The sequence below is a fragment of the Lissotriton vulgaris genome, chromosome 6 (genome assembly GCF_964263255.1).
Source record: "Lissotriton vulgaris chromosome 6, aLisVul1.2, whole genome shotgun sequence".
Taxonomy (NCBI): Eukaryota; Metazoa; Chordata; class Amphibia; order Caudata; family Salamandridae; genus Lissotriton; species Lissotriton vulgaris.
In genome coordinates, this window is record NC_141694.1 from 1,604,095,088 (window position 1) to 1,604,122,380 (window position 27,293).

Here is a 27,293-nt window from a genome sequence, read left to right on the forward strand (position 1 = left end):
CTTAGCTTACGTCTGGACTATATTAGCAGATGCTCATGAGCATCACAGATCCATTCAGTTAGATTATGATATGATGCACTGGAGATCCTTGAAATGCCATGGTATTGTAGATGTTCAAATGGACTTCAAAAAGTTTTGCTTAAGCTTAATTGCCTCTGGAGACTGGCAAAAGTATCACCTGATGTGCTGCGGAGCAAATCTTGGTGGGCCTATTAACAAATATAAACTGGAACATAAATGGTAGTTTACATAGGAATTTACTTCAGCTGCAGATGCCAGGAATTCACAAAGTAATTCCTGGCAGACACGACTGTTTATGTGGACAGAGATCTCCGCCATGAGCGTGGAGATCTCTAGACCCATAAATCCCACTTAAGGGGTGGTCATGAAGGCATTGTAAGGTATGGTTAACCTTAGGAGTATGTCAACCCCCACAAATTAATGCATTTGTGGGCATTTACAAACTCCTCACATTCTTCTTCACAATGCATCACATGTGTTCAGCCAAGTGCTAGTTTACATCTTTTTCCAAGGAGGAAAAGGAAATGGATCAACCCCAAATTTGGTGGTTGTGTGGGAAAAGTTATTTCTCTGTAGGAAATCATATTTCCCTGTGTAGAAGAAAATATGCATTCGCACAGAGGGTGTCATTCCCGCTGTGCAGAGCTCTTTCTCACAGAGAACACCGTACAGGTGAATTGAATCCAGATTTGAATTCATAAGGTGAAGTTTTCAATATGGATTGAAATCTTCAGAAAGTAATAAAACTACAAGCAGACGGATTTAAAAATGCTTTTATAATTTTACTGGTACTGGCACTTCAGTGACTATGGTAAAGTTTAAGATTCCATTGATTGTTAGTGATGAATGAGATGCTTATTATTCTCACCTGATTTATGCCATATAACGGTTTTGTGAATCAGGCTATCCAATGTAAAATAAACATACTCGGCTTTTAATAGCTGAAATCAATTTTCAAAAGCATATTTGTTTTCTTTTACTGTGTAGACAGCTCTTCAACATTATGGAGTCTATTCACCAGTAAATTTGGCCATTGTATCTGAATTTGCCTTAGTTATTCCTGTCAGGAATTCACGAAGTGATTCCAGGTAAACATAACCTCTTTTTGTGGAGGTCTCTGCTGCACAGTAGAGACCTTTACACCCTTAAATGCCATTCAAGGGTTGGGATTTAGGGTGGTCCTGGGCATTGCAAGGCATGGTTGGTTAGCCTTGGGAGTATCTGATTACTCAAAACACGTACAATTGAGGGCGTTCACAAACTATTATCATGCTCCTTTTTATCCTGGAAGTAGTTGTATATTTACCTCAGTCGTCTAAGGGGAAAGGCGAGAATGGAAATGGATAACCAAAACATTTGGTGGGGGTGATGGTGAAGGAGTATGTAGAATGGAAAAATATTTCATCCACAGAGAAGTAAGAAAAACCCTGCTTTGGCAATAGGGAGTCAATTCCACCAGGGTGGAGTTCACCACATAGAGCTCCATATGGAAACTTGTGGCAGGTGCTGCTTTCAAAGTGGATTTCTTAAGGAAATTATGAAAATCGAGACGGTCATGAATGTAAAAATTGAAGTGTACATTTCCTAGTTCTGGCAACTATGGCCCATTGTGTATAATCTCCACCGTCTATGGAAATTCAATTGACTTCTTCAGTACATTGCTATACACAACACCAAGAGCTGTGTTACTGGTGCACATTGGCAGAGATTATTTCTGGCACTAAATTCCATCATTTGTTCTTCAACTTAACATACTCTGTCATTGGTTATGTATTTGTACTTTGTATGTTATGACGTGTTATTGACGTGTTGCAATGCACTAGTGCCCTTGGCGGTAAAATGTCGAGCTGGTGTTGCTAAACAAGAGCTAGGCAGGCACAGAAGTGAGAAACCATGTCACATGTCCTTTCCTAATTGTTTACTGTTTTCGGAATAATGGCATTACTATGGCTTGCATGCATGCATGCTGCTATGGCCATTGGCTTAAGCATGGCACAGTGTTTCTTTATGCAGTTCAAAGTGTGGGGATCTGCATTAACCCTACTGTGAAGCTAGTGAAGTATTTCTTTACTTAATGGTGCCGCCCTCATTCATGAGGTATTCCTGTGCCATATAGCTTGACTTCCTGTCGTAAACCGTTTCTTTTTTCCCATGCGCTGCTTCCTGTTCCTTCCCTACCTGATTATGTCAGTGCTGCTTTTCCCAATTGATAGTGCAATACGATGAGAGTGTGTCATTTCACGCTCCCTCTTACCCGCATTAAAGTGCACCATTGGCCTACGAATAAGATCAGATACTGTTTGACCCAATTCATTTCAGAAAACCACACCACTAAACAATCACCAAACAATTATCTATCTATCTATCTATCTATCTATCTATCTATCTATCTATCTATCTATCTATCTATCTATCTATCTATCTATCTATCTATCTATCTATCTATCTATCTATCTATCTATCTATCTATCTATCTATCTATCTATCTATCTATCTATCTATCTGTCTATCTGTCTCTCTGTCTCTCTGTCTCTCTCTCTCTCTCTCTCTCTCTCTCTCTCTCTCTCTCTCTCTCTCACTCTCTGTCTGTCTTTCTGTCTTTCTCTGTATATCTGGAAACATGTCTCTGTCGCCATCTATTTCTTTCTCTGTCTGGCTCTTTTTAGCTGTGTCTTATCCAGTGTTTCCATTTCTGTCAGCCTCCATCTCCACCTCTGCCTCTGATCCAGTGCCTGTCTCCACGTATCACTCTTCCTCTTACTTTTCCTGTCTTTCTCCCTCTTTTAACTGCTATATATTCCTTATATATTAGTGCACTTGCTGTTTCGGAAATAGTGAAATCATGCTGTTGTTGTAAATATATAAGTATGGGTTTCATGTAGTTGATTGGGCATATGACGGCTCTTAACTCACTTTTTAAACGTGTTCTTCAAATAACCCTTTTTCCAGATTACGTTTCTCATAAGAATGTTTCCTTTTATCTTGGTTTTAGATTTTTGCTCATTACCATACCGATCTCCCTGTGATGAGAATGCAAAGTGCACAAGTGGAGATATGAATGTGACATGCCAGTGTAAACAAGGATTTTCTGGAGATGGATACAAGTGTACAGGTAGGATTGATACATTTTTCAAGGGTTGCTACCTCTCACCATTTAGGTCTGGCTGTAGGCAACTTTAGTTATGTGGAATCATCCATGTCATCATCATTAAAAAGAAATAGAGCAAGAAGAGTATATATAAGCTATTGCCTTACTTGTGTATTTATACTTTGCAATTGCTTGCATGGGGTGTGTGTGAACGCCATGCTTCCTGAGAAGGGTAACATTGTCCCAACTGTGTTGCCATTATGCTTAAGTCTGAAGTAGTTATTTTGTTATACTGCAGATGGGGCCTGACCCGCAGATTTTAATTGAGCCACTACACTTCTTGGACTACGTTCCCGTCACATTCTGTGTTCATTTCTCGCATGAGAGGAGTATCATATTTGAAGAGCAAAGCAGCATCAGCTTGCACACAGTCTGTATCTTTTCTAGCCAATACCTCTTCCAGCCACAACTCTCCATGCTTGCACCTCCTCCTTCCCTACCTCTCACTTCCTGTATCTCTCGAATATGTGATGTTACATAGTGATCAAAATGATCGCGGTATGTAACATCGACTTGCGCTGGAGGGCCCTGAACTTAGGAATAGTAAGATTTACTATTCCAATACCAGTCTACTTACAGTACGGAAGGTGTTGGAATAGTAAATCTTACTATTCCTTAGGTTATAGCGCCATCCAGGGCAAATCGATGTAACGACTTGCATTGTAACGGCTGCGTTCTAAATGCATTGCGGTGTAATCACCGCGATGCATTTAGAACGTAGATCCATGGGCTGGTGGCCATGACCAGTTGGGCATAGCAGAGATGTCTGGTGGGAGTGTAGAAGCAGGTCGAGTCCTCCTCTGATCTTCCACAGGTCTAGTAAGTGTTCTGGGGCCGGGGCCTTGGGGTGCCACATTTAGGCCTGCCACCAGCTAGTGGGTGGATCCTGGGTATTCCAATGGGGTAACATTTCCTGTGGGCAACATTACGTTTTCAGCAGTTCCTGTCTGTCCTAATGTGAACAATCCCACAGTGCCACTCACTCTTAAAATCCATGATGAGGAAACCCTTCTCTTCTTGTGCAGAGTATGTGGGCAATAAAACCCTGGAATGGGCATACCTTATTCCCACTGGGTTTGCTGCCAGCCTCACTATGGGGACACAGGCTGAGGTTTACTCGGGTTTTACTTGAAATTCATTAAGACAGGGCAGGACACTTTGAAGAATATTAAGTTCCTGAGTCCATCCTATCTGGTCTTTCTGCAAGGGACAGAAAACACCTTGCCACATCCACAACTTTGACTCTGCTCTGGGAGCAGTTTTCACACCGCTTCCACACCTCATCCAGACCGAAAACTTGTTGGACAGTGGATGGAAATATAAAGCAAATTATCATCCAAAAGCTTCAGACCGGGTAAAGCGAACATTTTAAAAGCTACATTTTCTATATATTTAATAAAAATCTGACTGGAGTTTTACTAAATGTAAAAATACATTTTTTTAGTTGAGTCTGTAGCTGTTAACTGGGTCACATGTTATTGATTAAAGTAAATAATCAATACGTTGACTTTTCCTAAGTGCCAGAATCAGCCTGACCAGTGACAATGTTATTATAGGCTTTTTCAATGAGACTAAGCTCTAAATGATGTTGTCACTGGTCCGGATGAAGTTGGCACACCGAAAAAGTTCTAATGTCACACATGCTCCACTCTTTTAAATATTATGCACTGTGCCTGGTGTACAGCAAGGTGTGTTTTTGTGGTGACTTATTTAACAGTAAAAATCAGGTGTCCCTACCTTTCAAAAGGGTGAGCATGGCAGGTCTGTGCATCAGGGTTCAAGCTGTTGCTGTCAGGATACACCATTTAGACCTGAAACCATGTTGTCATTGCAATTGTAGTGGGGGGCACAATTGGTGCACAGGGGTCGCATTTACCTTACAGGCCCTGGGTGCATTTTCTAATCTATATAGTAGGGACTCATAGGCAAGTTAAGCAGGACATTTTAGGGATGTGAGTATTTAGCCATATTTAAAGGGGGAGCACAGGCTTTTCCTCTTGTTTATCAGGGATAAATGGCATACAATTCCAACAAACGTAGGGTCCAGAAATAGATGAAAGATCTGGGCTGTCCCAGTCCATGATGCTCCCAGTCCCTATTCCCTTTTTATATAAATATATATTTTTTATTTCTTGTCTTACGAGGGCACAGCAGCTGCAAAGGACTAGCGTGTCTCTTGCTTCTTTTTTCTGCACTGGCACACACTTTGTTTTCACTTTAATTTTTACTTTTAAATTACTATTCTAACATGGACATGTTAGATCAGCAAATTAATAATGAGAAAACAGTGGCTGTGCATCATGCTGCATGTGGAAGTATACATGCATCATGACACAAACGTGTGAAACATATGGGGTGCAAGCTCATAGACAGCTATGTTTGGCTAGGTGTTTTCTATAGAAAACCCATTACAAGATTTCCAGCCACTCATACACATGTGATTGGCAATAAAAGAAGTGTTTGCAAAGTCAATAACTCGGCCTTTACTGCCAAAAACCTATTGGCTTTGCCAATGCTCATTCTTGTTTTGTCAAGTATTTTGTAAACAACATTTTGTGAACCTCCTCACCTTTGCCTGTGCACCGTGTCTTTCTCAATTTTCCAAAATATTACTAGATCTGAGTTCAAATTTCCTTCTTTATCATCTCTTTTGATGTTTTAGTTTAATTTCATTATTTTCATCTAATTTATTAAGTGTTAATGCATGTTCTGAATTGCTTATTGTTCTATATTTTTGATTCTAAAGCACTTCAAATTGTGTGATGAAGTCAAGATTGTGTAGGCACTGGAGAGCCTCCAGTTCCCTATAGCTGCTGCTTTATGTTGATAACATGGAGGCCACTCAACAGCAAGGTTTACTATTTGTTCTTGTGTAAAGGTGCTCAGTTCTATTGAGTTGTGCATCAGCATAGACTATACTTATACTATAATGAATCACTTTTCACATTGCCTTTGTGTTTTCATTTGGACTTTCAGACATTGATGAATGTAGTGAAACCCTGGCATGCAAAAATGCCAAATACGAATGCAAAAACACGTTTGGATCATTCAAATGTTCGTGCAGATACACAACTGACAAGAATGATGGCTGTGGTAAGCTAAAGATTGTTTTGTATCCCATTCCTTACAATCATTATTCTCATAAACTATACGAAATGACACCAAAGGTACCCTGGTATTTTTCTAAGTACGCATGCAAATGTATTATTCTTTGTAACAGTATGTAGTAGCTGGGCAATGCACATTATCAGTGTACTGAAACCATTTGCAGCCATTCGGATAACAGCAAGAACAACCGCAGCAAAACCGCAGCAAAAACAAACATAATAATGTTTCAACCCTCTATTTGTTGGTGCAACAGCATTTATGTATATATATATATATATATATATATATATATAACCTACTGGCGGTCGCCAGTAGGTAGTTATAGTTAGGATTTTTTTCAATGTTAAATCTCAAAATTCTATTTGGAATAACTTTGGCACCGAGTGACGAATCTGCCTGAAAATTTCCTCAAATTTGCCTCGCGGCGCTCCGGTCCTTCCCTGGAAGTTTGGGGGGGATTCGTCAAGCGGGGGCCGAGATAAAAGGGGGGTCCCAAAACGCGTTTTCCCCATGTTAATTTCCATAGGGCGGTCGATTTTACTTTTAGCCCGAACGGCTGAATAGATTTACACCAAACTTGGCAAAATTGTAGGGACTGGTAGCCCGATGTGCCTTTGCTATGTCTCAAGATATGTGCTCAAGTGGATTTTGAGTAATTTAGGTTCAAAAAAATATATATATCTAGAGCCGCGCCCCGGTACGCGCACCGGGGAGCGCTCAAAGCGCGCCACGCGACTTGCGTACGGAAAGCTGATTGGCTCTCGGGTGTCTGTAAACATTCGAAACAGTCCACAGCGGCTGCCATCTTGTACCTCGGTAGGATTGAGGTGGTAAAAATCAAAGGGGGAAATGAGCAAAAGGGGGCAGGGTACACCCCCCTGACCCCCTAGGTTTGTTGTGGGGGTCATAAAAGGGCCCCACGGGGCAAATTTTTTTTTATTTTTTTTTATTTGCACGGGGGGAGCGCCCGGTACGCGCACCGGGGAGCGGACCGGGGAGCGTACCATGGAGAAAAAAGAATGACACTTTTAAAAAAAAAAATAGCATTTTTTTATAAATTGGAGGTAGTTCTGAAAAGAACTTTTTTGTTTTTGTTTTTGTTGTTTTATACTTTTTAAAACGATTTTATATTTTTTTGGGATTTTTTACAGGGGAAAAACAAAAACAGGGATTCAAAAACTGCTCAACAGGAGCAAAAAAATGAGAAAATTTAGGGACGGGGAGAGCATCGGTGTTCCTGTCTCTTCATTGCAAAGAGTTCAACGCTCTGCTCCCCATAACAGAGTAGTTCGTCACAGTCCACGCATAAAAATGTTATGCCTGCAAAGACCGGCTGCACGTTAGGGACCATTCTTGCACGTGTTGTTCCTGAAGGTGTTGCTCCACCAGTGGAGGTGCTGCCGCCATCTCTTCGTGCATTCTCTGCCAGCTCCCTGACACTCTCCCTGGAATAATTTTTTGGGTGTCTTCTTTTGACATGTCTAATTAAATTGGCATTTCCAAAGCTATATTTTTTTAGAGGATTGCCTCTGGATAAAATACTGCCACATATTTTACAAGTTACTTTACTTGCATTAACTTTTTTTTGTCCTTCAGGAATGTCATAAAATTTCCAGATGAAGTGGTTCTTTGTTTTCTGGTGAGGAGGGTCCTCTTGCACAAAACCATCTGAATCACTTGCAGCCATTGCTGTAGATCAGGAAATTAATGAGTAGATAATTCACAAAACACCTCTTGCTCTCCCCAAGTGCAAATCAATAGTGAGAGAAATGGGTGGGTTTCTCAAAATTTAGAAAAAAATAATTATTGAACCAATGAAAAGTGTTATTTTCAGGTCGCATGACCAGGGGCTTCATCATTATGAAACCAAAACTGTTATGAACCAATGAAAAGTGTTATTTTCTGGTCACATGACCCGACACGCTTACGCAACGCGCTTACGCGACGCGCCCCGGGGCGCGCCCAGGGGCGCGTTGCGTAAGCGCGTCGGACGCCTATGTTGCGCGATCGTATTCGCTCGAGTGCTTCCGGGTGCGCTTACGCCGTGCGTATCACGCGGCTACGGATACGTCACGATCATGTTTTCGTTCGCGATTTTGGCGCTTACGGGACGCTCCCCGGAGCGCGCCCCGGGGCGCTTTATGAAAGAACGCTCTCGGGGCGCACCCCGGGGCGCGCAGCGGGAGCGCTCCACAGCAAAAAAAAAAAGAAATTGGGAAAAATAGTAGGGATTGGTAGCCCAATGTGCCTTTGCTATTCTCAAGTGGATTTTACGAAAATTAACTTTGAAAAAAATATATATTGTGCTACATTGGGCTATATATATGTTAGAGACCAAATGTAGCCCAAATGTTGCCCAATGTAGCCCAATGTAGCCCAATGTAGCCCAAAGATGGCCACCAGAGACAAAAAAAAGCAAATGTAGCCCAAATATCAGCTAGATGTAGCTCAACTGTAGCCCAATGACAGAATGTAGCAGAGTGTTCTAAAGAACAACTAGAGCACTAACAGTCTTACTTATAAAGTGAGACTTATAGTTAGGAATTAGCATTAAAAAAACCTATGAAATTCACTGAAAAAACCATAGGTTTCACACCAATTTTAGGAATTAGCATTTTAAAAACCTATGAAATTCAGTGAAAAAAACATAGGTTTCACACCAGTTATAGTTAGGAATTAGCATTTAAAAAACCTATTAAATTCACTGAAAAAACCATAAGTTTCACACCAGTTATAGTTAGGAATTAGCATTTAAAAAACCTATTAAATTCACTGAAAAAACCATAGGTTTCACACCAGTTATAGTTAGCTGGAAGTTTTACTCGCATAAAACCATTGAAATTCCCACGTTAAAGTTAGATGGACTCACTATAACTTGCGCGTGCAATGCACTGCTGATGACGTCACATATTACATCACTCATGACATGGTCAGTGACATCACTCATGACATCACTGATGACATCATCCTTGTGACAGAGTGACAGACCTCCTTTCAGTGTAATGTAACCCATGAAACACATATTCAAAAATAGAAATTAACATTTTCAAAAAAATGGAGATACACATACCAGTTACAACAACCAATTCAATAATTCCACCATCTATATACACATCCACTCATTCACCAACAGTTCTATATAGTCACTCATACATATACTCACTCATCATATGTAGTGATACACCTATACATCCTGTTACACACCAAAAGTCATCCAAAAGTTACTCTCACACATACTCACACATGCAAGTAAACTATTGAACATCCATTTATTTGCATATAGAGCTAAACACACACTACCACCTTACTTCTAAGGAAACTTACGCCGTGCGTATCACGCGGCTACGCGATACGTCACGATCATGTTTTCGTTCGCGATTTTGGCGCTTACGGGACGCTCCCCGGAGCGTGCCCCGGGGCGCTTTATGAAAGAACGCTCTCGGGGTGCACCCCGGGGCGCGCAGCGGGAGCGCTTCATAGCAAAAAAAAAAAGAAATTGGGAAAAATAGTAGGGATTGGTAGCCCAATGTGCCTTTGCTATTCTCAAGTGGTTTTTACGAAAATTAACTTTGAAAAAAATATATATTGTGCTACATTGGGCTATATATATGTTAGAGACCAATGTAGCCCAAATGTTGCCCAATGTAGCCCAATGTAGCCCAATGTAGCCCAAAGATGGCCACCAGAGACAAAAAAAAGCAAATGTAGCCCAAATATCAGCTAGATGTAGCTCAACTGTAGCCCAATGACAGAATGTACCAGAGTGTTCTAAAGAACAACTAGAGCACTAACAGTCTTACTTATAAAATGAGACTTATAGTTAGGAATTAGCATTAAAAAAACCTATGAAATTCACTGAAAAAACCATAGGTTTCACACCAATTTTAGGAATTAGCATTTTAAAAACCTATGAAATTCAGTGAAAAAAACATAGGTTTCACACCAGTTATAGTTAGGAATTAGCATTTAAAAAACCTATTAAATTCACAGAAAAAACCATAGGTTTCACACCAGTTATAGTTAGCTGGAAGTTTTACTCGCATAAAACCATTGAAATTCCCACGTTAAAGTTAGATGGACTCACTATAACTTGCGCGTGCAATGCACTGCTGATGACGTCACATATTACATCACTCATGACATGGTCAGTGACATCACTCATGACATCACTGATGACATCATCCTTGTGACAGAGTGACAGACCTCCTTTCAGTGTAATGTAACCCATGAAACACATATTCAAAAATAGAAATTAACATTTTCAAAAAAATGGAGATACACATACCAGTTACAACAACCAATTCAATAATTCCACCATCTATATACACATCCACTCATTCACCAACAGTTCTATATAGTCACTCATACATATACTCACTCATCATATGTAGTGATACACCTATACATCCTGTTACACACCAAAAGTCATCCAAAAGTTACTCTCACACATACTCACACATGCAAGTAAACTATTGAACATCCATTTATTTGCATATAGAGCTAAACACACACTACCACCTTACTTCTAAGGAAACTCACACATACTTACTCTCTTAAACAATCACTTATAGAAACACATACTTATTTAAACAGGAACTCTTACAATCTCTTACTCTCACATATACTCACTTATATACATCAATATTCACATATACTAGATTAAAACATATGTAGTTACTGATAAAGACACTAGTGAGACAGTCATTCACTCAGTAACACACACATATACACACTCATCCACCCATACAGTCCTGCACATATGCTGTCTTCAAAACACATACAAAGAGAGAGTCAGTCATTCATGCATCTATGTGATAAGTAATACCCCCACCAAACCATACAAACACTCATACTGATACTAAAAAAAACATCTAATAACCCATATTCCTACACATATAGCTACTCACCAACCCATGCAGCCACTTATAAACAAAGTGAAACACTAATACATATATTTAAATATTTAAAGATTACTCACTAATATATGTATTCACTAAGATACACTTAATAAGCCAGTTAACCAATCAATTTTTTTTTTAAAAACCATCCATTTAGACACTTATTTAAACATTTATTCTTCCATCAACTTTTACATATAAATATATAAAACATATTTATTTTTCAGAAAGACACACATTCACTGGATGGTGTCATCAGTGATGTCATGAGTGATGTCACTGACCATGTCATGAGTGATGTAATATGTGACGTCGTCAGCAGTGCATTGCACGCGCAAGTTATAGTGAGTCCATCTAACTATAACGCGGGAATTTCAATGGTTTTATGCGAGTAAAACTTCCAGCTAACTATAACTGGTGTGAAACCTATGGTTTTTTCAGTGAATTTAATAGGTTTTTTAAATGCTAATTCCTAACTATAACTGGTGTGAAACCTATGGTTTTTTCGGTGAATATATATATATATATATATATATATATATATATATATATGTAGATATATATATATATATATATATATATATGTAGATATATATATATATATGTATGTATGTATATATTACCTAGTGGCGGTCGCTAGTAGTTAGTTATAGTTAGGATCTAGTTTCCATAGGATTTGCGTATAACTTTGGTGTAGTTTGACTAATCTAAACTAGTTTTAAGCTCACTTCAGCTGATGTCTTTACAATTTCAGGGTGATCCATCAAGAGGGGGCCTAGAAAAGTGGTTGGGGTCACAAAATGCTTTTTCTCCATGTTAATTTTAATAGGAAACGTTAGACACGACTATGTCTGGTCCTGCTGAACATCAAATTTGGCAGAAAGGTAGCTCTTGGTTCAGAAAGCAACTTTTTAGTTAAATGGTGTACACATACTGCATAGTTGCTGAGACATTCCTAGTTGTATATCTAGGGACCAGGTGGATCCGCGATAGAGTGGAGGACAAAGGTGGCTTGGCCTGGTACAAGTACTTACTATTGCTGCTGTGGGAGGCTTACTGGAGGTAATAGGAGGGGAAGTTGGCCCCCAAGGATGTCCTTGGGGCCAACTACCCCTCTTGTTACCTCCAGTAAGTCCCACACAGTAGGATTTCTAAAACGTCTTGGGAGGCCATGCACCCCTTTCTCCACCACTCTGCAAACGCGCCTCCTGGCAGACTACAGGATGGTGGATAAAGTCCAATTTAGTCCTGAGGGAGTTTGGGGGCCAAGAAGCCCTCCTGGTACCTCCTGTAAGTCCTACGCAGCGGAATTCCTGAGCATGGTCGTAGGACCAGCACCCTTTCTCCACTACCCTGCAAACGTAACTACTACTTAAAGAAGCATCTTTCAGCACCTCTGACTTAGAGGTAGTTTTAATCCCCCTGCCCTATTATGTACTAGGGCCTTACAGAGGAGGCCATGCTAATTAGAGGGCACCCCAATGCATAGTGTTCCCTAGTGTATCTAGGTGTTTTCACTGTATTCCAAGTGTCTTTTAGCATAGCACTGGCTCTAGGCCTAGTTTGCCAGAGTCAGTTACCACCAGTACCCGTCGGCAAAAAGTTGGGTGCACAGGAGGACTTTCTGTCAGTGATGTCATTTGAGATGTCATCAGTGATATCATCAGTGATGTCACTGACCATGTCATGAATAATATGTGACATCATCAGAAGTGCATTGCGTGGGCGTGAGTTATAGTTAGCTGAACTAACTATAAAGGCCAAATTTCTCGGGTTTTGTACTAGTGAAATGTCCAACTAACTATAACGTCCCTGAAACCTCTGATTTTTTCAGTGAATATATATATATATATATATATGTTTTTTTTTTTTACCGCTCCAGGTTTCACCTTGTCCGCGAACTCATGTGTGGGTGCTCTCCGCGGGTGGTGTACCCACATCTATTCCAGCTCCATTCCTCACGCAAATTTCATAAGCATAAAGAAAAGCACTCTCGGGGGCGAGTCCAATACTTTGTTATAGACTCACAGTGACCAGACGCATTTCGGCAGTCGCCTTTCTCGATGGTGATGCGGCAGACATGTTGGTATGTGCGGATTGATAGTTATAATACATACAACCTTACATTAACATGCATCGTATGATAACAAATGCGATTGCTGAACCATATGATCTATACATGTTCAATTTCAGACTATTTGATAGTCATTAAAGCAACGGCGGTCGCGTCGATGTATAGAGAACTACAGTTCCCAAAACACCCGCGTGCCACAGAGCAGGAAAATTATATTCCCACATCCAGCCTTCTGATGGGCTATTCGGCATGTCACTATCAATCTGCACATTCCAACATGTCTGCCATTTTTGGTTGTAAATGTCAATTAAAGCAATAGACATAAAAGAGGGCCGTTTCGTGCACGCCGCATCACCATCGAGAAAGGCGACTGCCGAAACGCGTCTGGTCACCGTGAGTCTATAATAAAGTATTGGACTCGCCCCGAGTCATTTTCTTTATGCTTATGAAATTTGCGTGAGGAATGGAGCTGGAATATATATATATACATATATATCAAGAAATCAAATGAACAGGTATGTTAAAATATTAAATATAAAAAATTGTCACATGAAATAATTAGTACCACTCTCTGTAAGAAGGAACCGGTAACAGCAATTTTTCCCTCTCTTTTTCCACTGATACTGATATACTCAGCAAATCAATAAGTTCCCTAAATTTTTTATTTTTCATATGCTAGTTTTCATTGATGATTTTTTAACCCTTTATCATTTTTAGCACTGCCCCTCGTCTAATTTTGCGATGGAGTCAATACTCCATTACAACTGTTACAACATTTAGAGTGATACTAGCATGTGTTTTAAATTGCATATGCGATACAACTACAGAACTGAATAACAAAATACATATTTCAAAGTATAAACTAGCTTTAAACTAACAAAGTTTGAGAAATCACAATCTTTCTGCAACCCTTCTTCCATAACGTTAGACTATAGTTGCCGTATTAACCTCCTTAAAAACACTCAACTATACCAGTGGGTCATAGGTTCACTGCACTTTCTACCTCCACCATACTAGCTTCAAGTTCAACTGTAGCAGGTGTGGTTCACAATTTCAAAGTTTAAGCATCTAACGTGTAGCATAACTTGTGTAAGAATTTTCCGCAACTAATAAAAGACGTTCACATTTACTAATTAAATCAATACCTATGTTTTGGTGTTACATTTTGTACAGCCGCCAAACAAATACATCCTTTTCTTAAACCACATCAACTCCTCCATTGCAACTATCATATTCAGCTGCCCCCTGTGTGCTACTACTCTTTTCTTCAAAATGGCTATAGTGTGCATTGTGGTTCACAGCTGTGTTTTCTGTGCCAGAGAATACCCGAGAAAGAGTGGCATTGACATGGACTTGGGTTTTCCTAAAGTGGATGTTTAAATGGATTAGCCAGAGAGGGTTAAAGTGGTACCAATTGCTGCTTTTGGTTGAGAGTATTGGAGATCACTGGAGTTGGTTTGGAAACTGAAATGAATGAAACCTTTGACCAATTAATGGAACTTTTCCCTCGCACTGTCTTGGTGTACTAAAAAATATGCCAAACATTTACAGGGGACCGCGCAGAGCACTGCAATAGGGTCACGACTTCATGCATGAAGCAAAAAAAACAAACTTATATTTAGTAAGAAAACTCATAACATATGCAAAATGCCCATCAGGTCTCGGTACATTCTTTTGAGTTCTTAAAGATACTTTGGCACCAACCCCCGTTTCACAAAATGGCAGTCATTTTTGGGTTTAATTTGTTTCAGTGGATTCACACCTCCATCACTGAGAGCCGAATTGGGGTATTGACTCCACCTACATGAGAAAAAAAACGAGTCTAAGTATTTTAAAACTCATAACATATGTCTAAGACACCCATTTAATGTACCCAAGGGGGTCAAGGTATGCCTACCCTGAATGCTTCTATGCTCTCAGACGTTTAAAACATTCCACTTGGAGCGGCTCTGCATCATATAAAGGCAGCCAACCAATTAAAGCACTTCTCCTGCCACGTGGGATCATATAGGCCTGCGTTGGGGTTGTGGTCCTCCGCGTCCCTATATACTGAAATTTGGATTTTCTTTCAAAAACTACTGAATGCATTTACACCAAATCACAAATAGTGCGTTTTTTGGACCAACAACTACCTTTCTGCAAAATTTGGTGCAATTCCATTCAGCAGTTTAGGCTGTAGCCATGTCTAAAGTTCTTATGAAAATTAACCTGGATAAAATATGTTTTGGGACCCCCCATTTTTTCTAGGCCCCTTCTTGACAGATCACGTAAACACTTCCAAGACAGCAGCTGAATTGAGCATTGAAGTAATTTAGAACATTTTGCGAGGATTTGCAAATGACGCCAAAGTTATTGGAAAACAAAAAATGCTCTTTCTATGGTAACTACATCCTAACTATAACTACCTTCCTTATATGACCACCAGGTAATATATGTAATATATTTCTACATGAAATGAAAAAACAAAGTTTACAGGGACATTATAGTTAGGTTTATATTTTACACATGCAGAACCATCAAATTCAGCTGTTATAGTTATCTCAAGTAACTACAATTCATGCCCTAAGGTAACTATTCAGAAAAGGGGGTGGTGATGGACAGAGTATCTGAATTAAACAGAACACTCATACCCAGTCAACAGATCAGGGCTTGATCCATCACCGTTTTTTAGCTCACTGCACCATCCCAGCTCAGAACCTGGCTATATGCAAATTAGTCTGTCCCTGGCCCAATGCATCATGGGAACAGGGCAGACCAAACTACCAAGCCAATTCTTATACTGGGAAGGAAACAAGCTTCCGGGGACCAGTTTCTGGCATTACAGCCGTCTTCGGCCCAGCATGCTTGAACCTGATGGTGCAATGAGCAAGGGACTCACATCTGAGTATACCCTTCCACGCTTATGGTGGACAAAACGATTCAGAAAAGGGGGTGGTGATGGACAGAGTATCTGAAATAAACAGAACACTCATACCCAGTAAACAGATCAGGGCTTGATCCATCACCGTTTTTTAGCTCACTGCACCATCCCAGCTCAGAACCTGGCTATATGCAAATTAGTCTGTCCCTGGCCCAATGCATCATGGGAACCGGGCAGACCAAACTACCAAGCCAATTCTTATACTGGGAAGGAAACAAGCTTCCCGGGACTGGTTTCTGGCATTACAGCCGTCTTCGGCCTGGCTTGCTTGAATCCTGATGGTGCAATGAGCAAGGGACTCACATCTGAGTATACCCTTCCACGCTTATGGTGGACAAAACGATTCAGAAAAGGGGGTGGTGATGGACAGAGTGTCTGAATTAAACAGAACACTCATACCCAGTCAACAGATCAGGGCTTGATCCATCACAGTTTTTAGCTCACTGCACCATCCCAGCTCAGAACCTGGCTATATGCAAATTAGTCTGTCCCTGGCCCAATGCATCATGGGAACAGGGCAGACCAAACTACCAAGCCAATTCTTATACTGGGAAGGAAACAAGCTTCCGGGGACCGGTTTCTGGCATTACAGCCGTCTTCGGCCCGGCTTGCTTGAATCCTGATGGTGCAATGAGCAAGGGACTCACATCTGAGTATACCCTTCCACGCTTATGGTGGACAAAACGATTCAGAAAAGGGGGTGGTGATGGACAGAGTATCTGAATTAAACAGAACACTCATACCCAGTCAACAGATCAGGGCTTGATCCATCACCGTTTTTTAGCTCACTGCACCATCCCAGCTCAGAACCTGGCTATATGCAAATTAGTCTGTCCCTGGCCCAATGCATCATGGGAACAGGGCAGACCAAACTACCAAGCCAATTCTTATACTGGGAAGGAAACAAGCTTCCGGGGACCGGTTTCTGGCATTACAGCCATCTTCGGCCCGGCTTGCTTGAATCCTGATGGTGCAATGAGCAAGGTCTGCTTAATTCATACACTGTGTTCATCACCACCCCCTTTTCTGAATCGTTTTTGGCCACTATAGGTGTGGCAGGGTATACTCAGACATGAGTCCCTTGTTCACTGCACCACCAGGATTCAAGCAAGCCGGGCCGACAACGGCTGAAATGCCAGAAACCGGTCCCTGGAAGCTTGTCTCCTTTACGGTAAAGAATTGGCTTGGTAGTTTGGTCTGCCCTGTTCCCATGATGCACTGGGTCAGACTAATTTGCATATAGCCTGGTTCTGAACTGGGGTGATGCAGTGAGCTAAATAACGGTGATGGATTCAGCCCTGATCTCTTGACTGGGTAAGAGTGGTCTGCTTAATTCAGACACTCTGTTCATCACCACCCCCTTTTCTGAATCGTTTTTGTCCACTATAGGTGTGGCAGGGTATACTCAGACATGAGTCCCTTGCTCACTGCACCACCAGGATTCAAGCAAGCCGGGCCGACGACAGCTGAAATGCCAGAAACCGGTCCCCGGAAGCTTGTCTCCTTTCCGGTAAAGAATTGGCTTTGTAGTTTGGTCTGCCCTGTTCCCATGAGGCACTGGGTCAGACTAATTTGCATATAGCCAGGTTCTGAACTGGGGTGATGCAGTGAGCTAAATAACGGTGATGGATTCAGCCCTGATCTCTTGACTGGGTAAGAGTAGTCTGCTTAATCCAGACACTCTGTTCATCACCACCCCCTTTTCTAAGGTAACTATAACACACACCCCCACCATGCACGGTTTTCCCATAATTAATAGTTATAGTTACCTTGGGGGATGAGTTATAGTTACTTGTGATAACTATAACTTTAACCGCTGATTTCTATGGCTTTGTGTGTGTGAAATCTGAACCTAGCTATAACATCCCTAGAACTTTTAGTTTTTTCAGTGAATTTGTAAGGTTCATTTAATTCTATTTCCTAACTATAATGTCCCTGTAACTTTGTTGGTGGGTGTGTGAGTGGGTATGTTAGGGCATGTGTGGGTTGGTTCTCTGCAAGTGAGTTTGTGAATGACTGTATGGATGTGCGAATGAGTATGCTAGGGGTTGTAAGGGTCTCTGAATGGTATGTGACTGGTTGTGTGAGTGGCTGTGTGTGTGTAAGTGTGTAGGAGTTTGTGCTAGGTGTGTGTGTTGGTGTGTATGTGGTTATGTGGGTCTGTGAGTTGGTGTGGCAATAGTTGCATGATTGTGTATGTGGATGTGTGAGTGGGTTAGCGAATGCCTGTGTGGGTCTGTAAGTAGATGTATGAGTTACAGCAAACAATGGTAACGGCTAATAAGAGCGCACAGCAAAGAGTCTAGGTATAAGTAATCAAACAACTTAGTAAATGTGGTGCTCAGGAAGAGATGGGGGGCTGGTTACCACAGCCTCCAAGACAAACCAATGGTCCAAACAGTTACTGTGTTCTTCCGAGCACTCAATCAATATCAAAAAAAGTCTTTATATAGTTTTCACTATTCCATTTAATTCCAGTCTTCTTTCAAATTCAAATCCAGTTCATATCAAACGATAATTCGCAGCCAACACGTGTTTCGTCAAGTCCGTGTAGGACAAACTGACTTCTTCAGGGCTGCAACCCAAATATTTACAGCAAGTCATAATTCACAAAATTCATAATTGCAAAACAAACCTTATTCTACACTTTTAAACGTAAAACGGAAATTCCATTGAAAATTCTTTTCAGCTTTAGCCAAAATCCTATGTGCGATTATAAGTATTTACACATTTAGTTTCACAAAAGAAGGAACATGTATACCAAAATCGTGATCCTCGCATAACGTAGCATAAACCATTTACATTACAAAACATAACCAACTCTAGTTTAGAAATATAAGGTGTAGGGCTGTGGTCCCCGATAACACCCATAGGCACCAGGTTCACAAACTAGTAAAGATAAAATCTAATCAATAACTCACCTATTTTAAGATAGATGTTATTAGTAACAATATGTAATGTTATCCGATAGTTCCAGGACTACGTCCTAGTTCTGTAGTTTGCTTCGTATATGCCAATTCCTATGAGTAAATCAATAGTGCTATCAATACTAGATAATCATTGATTGATAGCTCCAATAGTAACAAACATCAGTCTAATTCCACTCAGTGTAATATACATGGGCTATTGATTTTAACTCACCAGTAATTTTAGTGCGCGTTAAAGTAATCCCCGTAGTCCTCTATTTCAAGTTATATAAATTCCAAGTAGGGGAATAGATCGTGTGGGTACCTAAAGTAAATTAACATTGCTATCAGTACTATTCGTTTAACGTTTGGTAGCTTCTAGTCATAACCCATAAAGTCGCAACAACCGGTAAATATATACACTAGGCAGGTCTCACCTTTCACATTAGTATTGGTGTGTACCCATAATTTCTCTTCTCAAGTAGTTTCCTCAATCACGAGTGTCCTCAACACGAGTCCGTGTCTAAAGGAAGAAGGGTACACTCGTGAAGACCAAATTTGAACTAGTATGATCCTTAAAGCTCCAAACTGTTCCCTGTACTCACCGTCTGTATATCCGTAATTTATTTACCATTTCTGTTGCTAACATGGGCCTACTAATAAAACATGAATCAAGAATTGGTTCGAAAAATATATGTGAATAAAAAATATATGGTGTTAATATCTCATAAAGTATCGACAGTAATGTTATTTCAACATAAGATAATATACGGAGTATGGAACTTTAGTCTTTAATTATACCCATTGTAAGATGGAGAAACCCCGAGCTATAGTGTATCCGCCGGGTCGAGGCTAACTATAATAAGACGTTACAAGATGGCGCCCGTGCGGTTTTCTATAAAATGACATTTCAAGATGGCGCTCGTGCAGAACGCCAAAGTCGGATCGCTACGGATATACAGACGGTGAGTACAGGGAACAGTTTGGAGCTTTAAGGATCATACTAGTTAAAATTTGGTCTTCACGAGTGTACCCTTCTTCCTTTAGACACGGACTCGTGTTGAGGACACTCGTGATTGAGGAAACTACTTGAGAAGAGAAATTATGGGTACACACCAATACTAATGTGAAAGGTGAGACCTGCCTAGTGTATATATTTACCGGTTGTTGCGACTTTATGGGTTATGACTAGAAGCTACCAAACGTTAAACGAATAGTACTGATAGCAATGTTAATTTACTTTAGGTACCCACACGATCTATTCCCCTACTTGGAATTTATATAACTTGAAACAGAGGACTACGGGGATTACTTTAACGCGCACTAAAATTACTGGTGAGTTAAAATCAATAGCCCATGTATATTACACTGAGTGGAATTAGACTGATGTTTGTTACTATTGGAGCTATCAATCAATGATTATCTAGTATTGATAGCACTATTGATTTACTCATAGGAATTGGCATATACGAAGCAAACTACAGAACTAGGACGTAGTCCTGGAACTATCGGATAACATTACATATTGTTACTAATAACATCTATCTTAAAATAGGTGAGTTATTGATTAGATTTTATCTTTACTAGTTTGTGAACCTGGCACCTATGGGTGTTATCGGGGACCACAGCCCTACACCTTATATTTCTAAACTAGAGTCGGTTATGTTTTGTAATGTAAATGGTTTATGCTACGTTATGCGAGGATCACGATTTTGGTATACATGTTCCTTCTTTTGTGAAACTAAATGTGTAAATACTTATAATCGTACATAGGATTTTGGCTAAAGCTGAAAAGAATTTTCAATGGAATTTCCGTTTTACGTTTAAAAGTGTAGAATAAGGTTTGTTTTGCAATTATGAATTTTGTGAATTATGACTTACTGTAAATATTTGGGTTGCAGCCCTGAAGAAGTCAGTTTGTCCTACACGGACTTGACGAAACACGTGTTGGCTGCGAATTATCGTTTGATATGAACTGGATTTGAATTTGAAAGAAGACTGGAATTAAATGGAATAGTGAAAACTATATAAAGACTTTTTTTTGATATTGATTGAGTGCTCGGAAGAACACAGTAGATGTATGAGTTGTTCTTTGGGTTAGCAAATGGGTGTGTGAGTGGCTGTATGAGTGTGTAAATCGGTGTGTGAATGATTTTCTCAGTCTCTAAGCAGGTGTGTGAGTGGCTGTATGAGCATGTGAGTGAGTGCATGAGTGGGGGTGTGAGCATATAATTGGGTGTGCGAGTGTGTGAATGAGTATGTGAGCACCTTTGTAGGTCTGTGAGTCAGTGGTTCTCTAAGTGAATGCATCCATGACTATATGGATGTGTGAGCGGCTGCATGGATGTGTGCCTGGGTGTATGAGAAGCTGTGTGGGTCTGGGAGTGGATGTGTGAGTAGTTTTCTCTGTCTCTGAGTTGATATATCAGTGTCTTTCTGAGTGTGTGAGAGGATGTGTGAAGATCTGTATGGATGTGTGACTGGGTGAGTATCTGTATGGGTGTGTGAGTGGCTGCATGGCTATGTGAGTGGGTGTGTGAGTAGCTATGTTGGTGTGTAAGTAGGCATACGAATGTGTGATAGGTGGGTGTATGAGTGGGTGTGTAGATGACTGTGTGGATCTCTGAGTGATTTATGAATGCCTGTATAGATATTTGAGTGGGTATGTCAATGGTTTTGGTGTATGGTATGTGAGTGGGTATGTAAGTGTCTGTGTCGGCCTATGAGTGGGTATGTAGGTGGCCGTATGAGGGTATATGTGGTTATGAGTTGGTGTGTGAGTGCTTGTTTGGGTCTGTGAGTGGATGCATGAGTGGTTCCCTGAGTCTTTGAGTGGATGTGTGAGTGACTGTAAGGGTGTGTGACTGGGTGTGTGAGTGGCTGTATGGATGTGTGACTGGGTGTGCAACTGTCTATATTGGTATATGAGAGGTTTTCTGGATCTATGCGTGGGTGTGTGAGTGGCTGTAGGGGTGTGAGAGTGATTTTGTGGGGGTATGAGTAGGTCTGTGAGTAAGGTTGTGACTGCCTGTGTGGGTGTGTGAGTGGTTGGCCAGGTTTATGACTGGGTGTGTGAGTAATGATATGGGTTTGAGAGTGGCTGCATTGGTGTGTGAGTGGTTGTGTTGGTATGTGATAGAGTGTATGAGTGGGTCTATGAGTGGGTGTTTTATATAATTGGGGTCCACTGCAGATTCACATGGGGCGGTGCTGTGCACCGCAGTGGATCTGCCGATCCTTGCACACCAAAAATAAAATGTTTTTGGACACATACTTGTCCATTACAATTCTTGTCATAGACCCCCTTAAGTCCCATGGGATCAAGATATCTCTATCCTGACCCCTTATAACTAAATGATACTTTATTACCCCCCCTTCAAAACCATGTCCCAATTCACAAAATGGTGGCAGCAACTTTTCTCTCAGGTTGTGGCCATCCAGTGCACCTTTACTGTTGGTGCGTGGATCAGCAGATCCATAGTGGTGGATCTGCAGTTGATTGGCATCTCTAGATATACATAAATATTTTTTCTTCAATGTCTCCAAAACTACAGAACAGATTTACACTAAAATACAAAAAACATTCTTTCTGGACCAAGGTCCAGCTTTCTTCCAAATTTGGTGTAATTCCATTCAGCGGTTCTGGCTTTAGAAGTGCCTAAAATCCCCATAAGAAATTGAATGAAGAAAACGCATTTTTTACCCCCCTTTTTCATGGCCCCATCTTGACGTATCACCCTGAAACCTTCCAGATAGTAGCTGAAGTGAGTGGCAAACAAGTTTAAGATCTGCCAAACAGCTGCAAAGTAATTAGCTCATATATATATACAGGCATGAATTTTTAATACATTTTTTGTCTCAGAGGTAATATTATTTCCTAATAAAATGTGTCTTTTATTTTTCAGGAGAGTCAATCAACACACCTGGTAAAGTAAAATTTTAATTTATCACAATTCAAAACAGGAATCGCTAAACCAACTTTGATATTGTGCCTTTTTAACTTTTAAGATTAATTTATGTTTAAGTACTTCAAATTATGTACGAATTATGAGCCAGATGTACAAATCACTTTTGTGGTCACAAATGGTCAGATTCATAGAATCGAGCTGTTATAATCAAAACAATGTAACGAATAAATGATTTTTATGCATACAAGTCAGCTTTCCATGGCTGGTCTAGGAAGTTATAAAAAAACAACGTAGGCCTGCAGTTTATGAATATCACAAACTAGTAAATGTATTCAAAATTGTATGCTACTACAAAAGTGTAGTTCATGAATAACACTTTGTAGTGAGTTTTGTAGTACAACTAAGTGCATTTTGTGAACCAGGACCTATGTGGTTTAAGGTAGACTGTTATATTTCCTTGCGTGTGGAATTGTATTGTAAATAAGACTAATGATTAGCTTGAAAAAAAAACTTGACAGGGAGTGTGAACATTTATCACAATACTGGGCACCATACAGTTGCAAGGCTATGCAATAAACATTGTGTTATCAATATTGGGCGTCCCTTCCACAGTAGTGTGACTATATTGCTTGGCCACTGTATAGAAGCTGAGGCTTGTATTCAAAATAAATATAAACCTTATTACATTTATTCAACTGTCACGTTTTCTCAGCATTCATTTCCAGCAGTCAATCAGACAGGCTTTTAGTCCCTATGTTGTTGCACACATTTTCATCTGTTATTTCTTCACTTCTCTAGGATGGAATATATTTAATTGCACATTGCGTTGGAACACCTTAAATGGATCACCAGACATGTCTAATCCAAATAGCGCAGCTTTCCAACAAAACTCCAAACAATATACAGATATAGTAGGTATCTTACATGTTTTGCATGCAGTATTTGAGTTGACATATTTACTTTGGTTTGTTGCCTTTACTGTAGGGGAAGCTTTCTCTGTGTGGGGGAGGGTGGGCTGAGGATAGGAATATTAGTAAGTGGTTTTGCTCAAAGCAAGGTAGGAATCAAGTAGCCATTTGTGCTGCTAATCCTATGCAATCATCCTTCTCTGTCCCCATTGCTCAAGAGCGGACAGTGAGGTGGTAGCCATGCTAAGCTTGCTGTACACCATAAACAATAAAATAAAGAATTGATGTCAACATTTTATTATTCTTGACTGCATTTAATTTCAATACCATAACTGTAATATTTTTTCAGAATAAATCCTCTTTTCGAAAGTATACTTTTTTGCAGCCTTGATTTTCATCAAACTGACTTCTGCAAAGTCTTGCAATGCATGTGCAATGTAATTTTCTGTGAAAGCTAAGTTATGACATGCCCTTTTTCTATAGCACTATGTTTGCCATGCTCACAGTCTGGTTTTGCTGTTGGATGTCTCAGTATGTATTTTGATGTCTGCCACGGAAGGCTGGCAGTCAAAAAAAAAAAACCTCACATGCGCATATGTGATTCTGTCATGGTTTGCATGCCAATATCTCCCTAACCCGGTGTCCGAGATGAATGCTCTCTGTCAGGGTATTTGTATTCCTGCACCCAGTCTTCTTCTATTCTGAAAACTGTGCCTGAGAAAGCTGCATGAACAGGCCCTTTTTGACCCAAGCTGTATGATGAACAATCGACCACAGAAATATGTGATAGAAAAATATTGTGGTAAAAACATTGAGCACCAATATAACCATTTCAAATACCTAAAATGTAAGATACAAAAGTATCATACTCAAAAATATTGTGGTCCAAAATATCATCATTATATTGGGAAGCATATATGGTAAATTATATGGTTAACTGTATTTATATCTATTTTTAGTTAATATAGTTGCAAATGTTTATTTCATAAATAGCAACAGACACATTTTTGTTTGATAGCACTTTTGATCAATGAAGACTTTTTATATTGATAATGTCTATATCCTGTGACTTTAACTGTTTACATTAGGTGTGTCTATCAATTACAGTCTCCTCATCATATTTGCACTTTCCCCCACACGCATCATTGTTACATTTTGCGATTTCTTAATTGCGAAAATTAAGGAATCGCAATTAAGAAATCGCAAAATGCTATGCATTAAAAAATCGCAATATTTTTTGCGATTCCTTAATTTTCCTTAATTGCGACTTACAGTTTGCGAATCGCAATTAAGGAATCCCTTCCCATTGATTCCTATGGGCCTAGAGGCCCATAGGAATGAATGGGAAGCCATTTTCATTTTGCGAATCGCAATTAAGGAATCGCAAAATGAGAATGCAATTTCAAGGGTGCAGGGGAGGGTCCGAAGGACCCCCTTCTGCACCCCTGAAATTTAACTGTAAGAACATTTTTCACACACACCTGCCCCAAGGGCATGTGTGTGTGTGAAATAAAACTTTCAAAAATACACTTTTGTGCATTTTTGAAAGTTTTCACTAATTAGCATGACGTCCAACTTCATGCTAATTTGCCCCTTCCTATTTGCGAATTCGCAAAAAAAAATGTTCATGCATTGCATTTAAGAAATCACAAATTGCAATTTCTTAAATTGCGAAAAAAACAAAAAAGCTTAATGCATCCCAAATCAATGAATTGGATTAGCAAACAGCCGAATTTAGCGATTCGCACCGTTTGCGAATGCAATTCAGTTTGATGCATGTGGGCATAAGTTCTTTGTACAGGCACATTAGCACTCTAGTAGAATAATCCAGTTGAGTAAGTTTGAGTTCTAGATACAATGTCATTTTAAAGTTTCCGTTTTGTGAATCTCTGCTGATTTTATTCCACAAATGTCTGCTCATATTGTGAGCACTTGCCTTGTTACTTATTCCATGTAATAATGTCAAAGTAATATAGGGTCAAAATAATGAATGTAACAATTTTTCTTCAAAAAAAATATATATAGCTTCAGAGAAAACATTTTTAATAATTCAAAATTAAATTTGACTAGTAAAATATAAATTACAAAAACATTAGAGCAGACCCGGCAGCAAGAAAGCCCCGTGGTTCACCGACGAACTCAAGAGCTCCAAGAAGAACTGCCGAGCCCTCGAGAAAGTCTGGAGAAGGGAACCTACACCGGACAACAGGACCACCCTCAAGCGGGCCACTCGGAAGCACCACCAGCTGATCCGTGCCGCCAAGAAAACTGCATTCAAGGACCGGCTGGACAACAACGTACACAACAGCAAGGAACTCTTCAACATCGTGAAAGAGCTATCCAACCCCAGCGCAGGAAACAACGACATCACCCCATCGCAAGACCTCTGCAACTCCCTCGCTTCATACTTCCACAACAAGATCGCGGACATACACAACAGCTTCAACAACCAACCAACGCACACCATGACCGAACAACCACCCCCCACCACCACCCTCCACGCCTGGATCCCGATCAGCAGCGAAGACACCATCCGCACGATGAACTCCATCCACTCCGGATCACCGACCGACCCCTGCCCTCACCACGTCTTCAACAAGGCCGACGCTGTCATCGCACCCCACCTGCGAGACATCATCAACACATCCTTCGACACCGCCACCTTCCCTGAGAGCTGGAAGCAGGCCGAACTCAGCGCTCTACTCAAGAAACCAACAGCGGACCCCACCGAACTCAAGAACTACCGCCCCATCTCGCTCCTCCCGTTTCCAGCCAAAGTCATCGAGAAGACCGTCAACAAGCAGATGGCCGCCTTCCTCGAGACGAATGGATCCCTCAACCCCTCACAGTCCGGCTTCCGAGCCAATCACAGCAGCGAGACCGCCCTCATCGCCGCCACCGATGACATCCGAGCCCTGATGGACAACGGAGAAACAGCGGCCCTCATCCTCCTAAACCTCTCCGCGGCATTCGACACTGTCTGCCACCGCACCCTAGTACAGCGCCTCAGCAACGTCGGAATCCAGGACAAGGCGCTGGAATGGATCATCTCCTTCCTCGACGGAAGAACACAGAGAGTCCGCCTACCACCGTACAAGTCAGAGGCCTCCGAAGTCATCTGCGGCGTCCCTCAAGGATCCTCTCTGAGCCCCACCCTCTTCAACGTCTACATGAGCCCCCTCGCGGCCATCGCACGCCAACACAACCTCAGCATAATCTCCTACGCCGACGACACCCAGCTGATCCTCTCCCTGACCAACGACCCCGCCACCGCCAGAGCCAACCTGCACGAAGGGATGAAAGAGGTAGCCGAGTGGATGACGACCAGCCGCCTGAAACTGAACTCTGACAAGATGGAGGTCCTCATCCTGGGCTCCTCACCCTCCGCCTGGGACGACTCCT

At 40.8% G+C, this 27,293-nt stretch overlaps 1 protein-coding gene across 1 annotated transcript in view; it reads left to right on the top strand.

The window, feature by feature from the left end:
* Positions 1–27,293, top strand: part of LOC147709194 (uncharacterized) — a 575,919-nt gene that overhangs the window by 382,923 nt on the left and 165,703 nt on the right. Inside the window, exons 17-20 of the mRNA XM_086925447.1 lie at positions 3,014–3,133; positions 6,146–6,262; positions 22,981–23,001; positions 23,782–23,894. Coding sequence (XP_086781573.1) covers positions 3,014–3,133; positions 6,146–6,262; positions 22,981–23,001; positions 23,782–23,894 — 371 coding nt within the window. The remainder of the gene's footprint in view (positions 1–3,013; positions 3,134–6,145; positions 6,263–22,980; positions 23,002–23,781; positions 23,895–27,293) is intronic.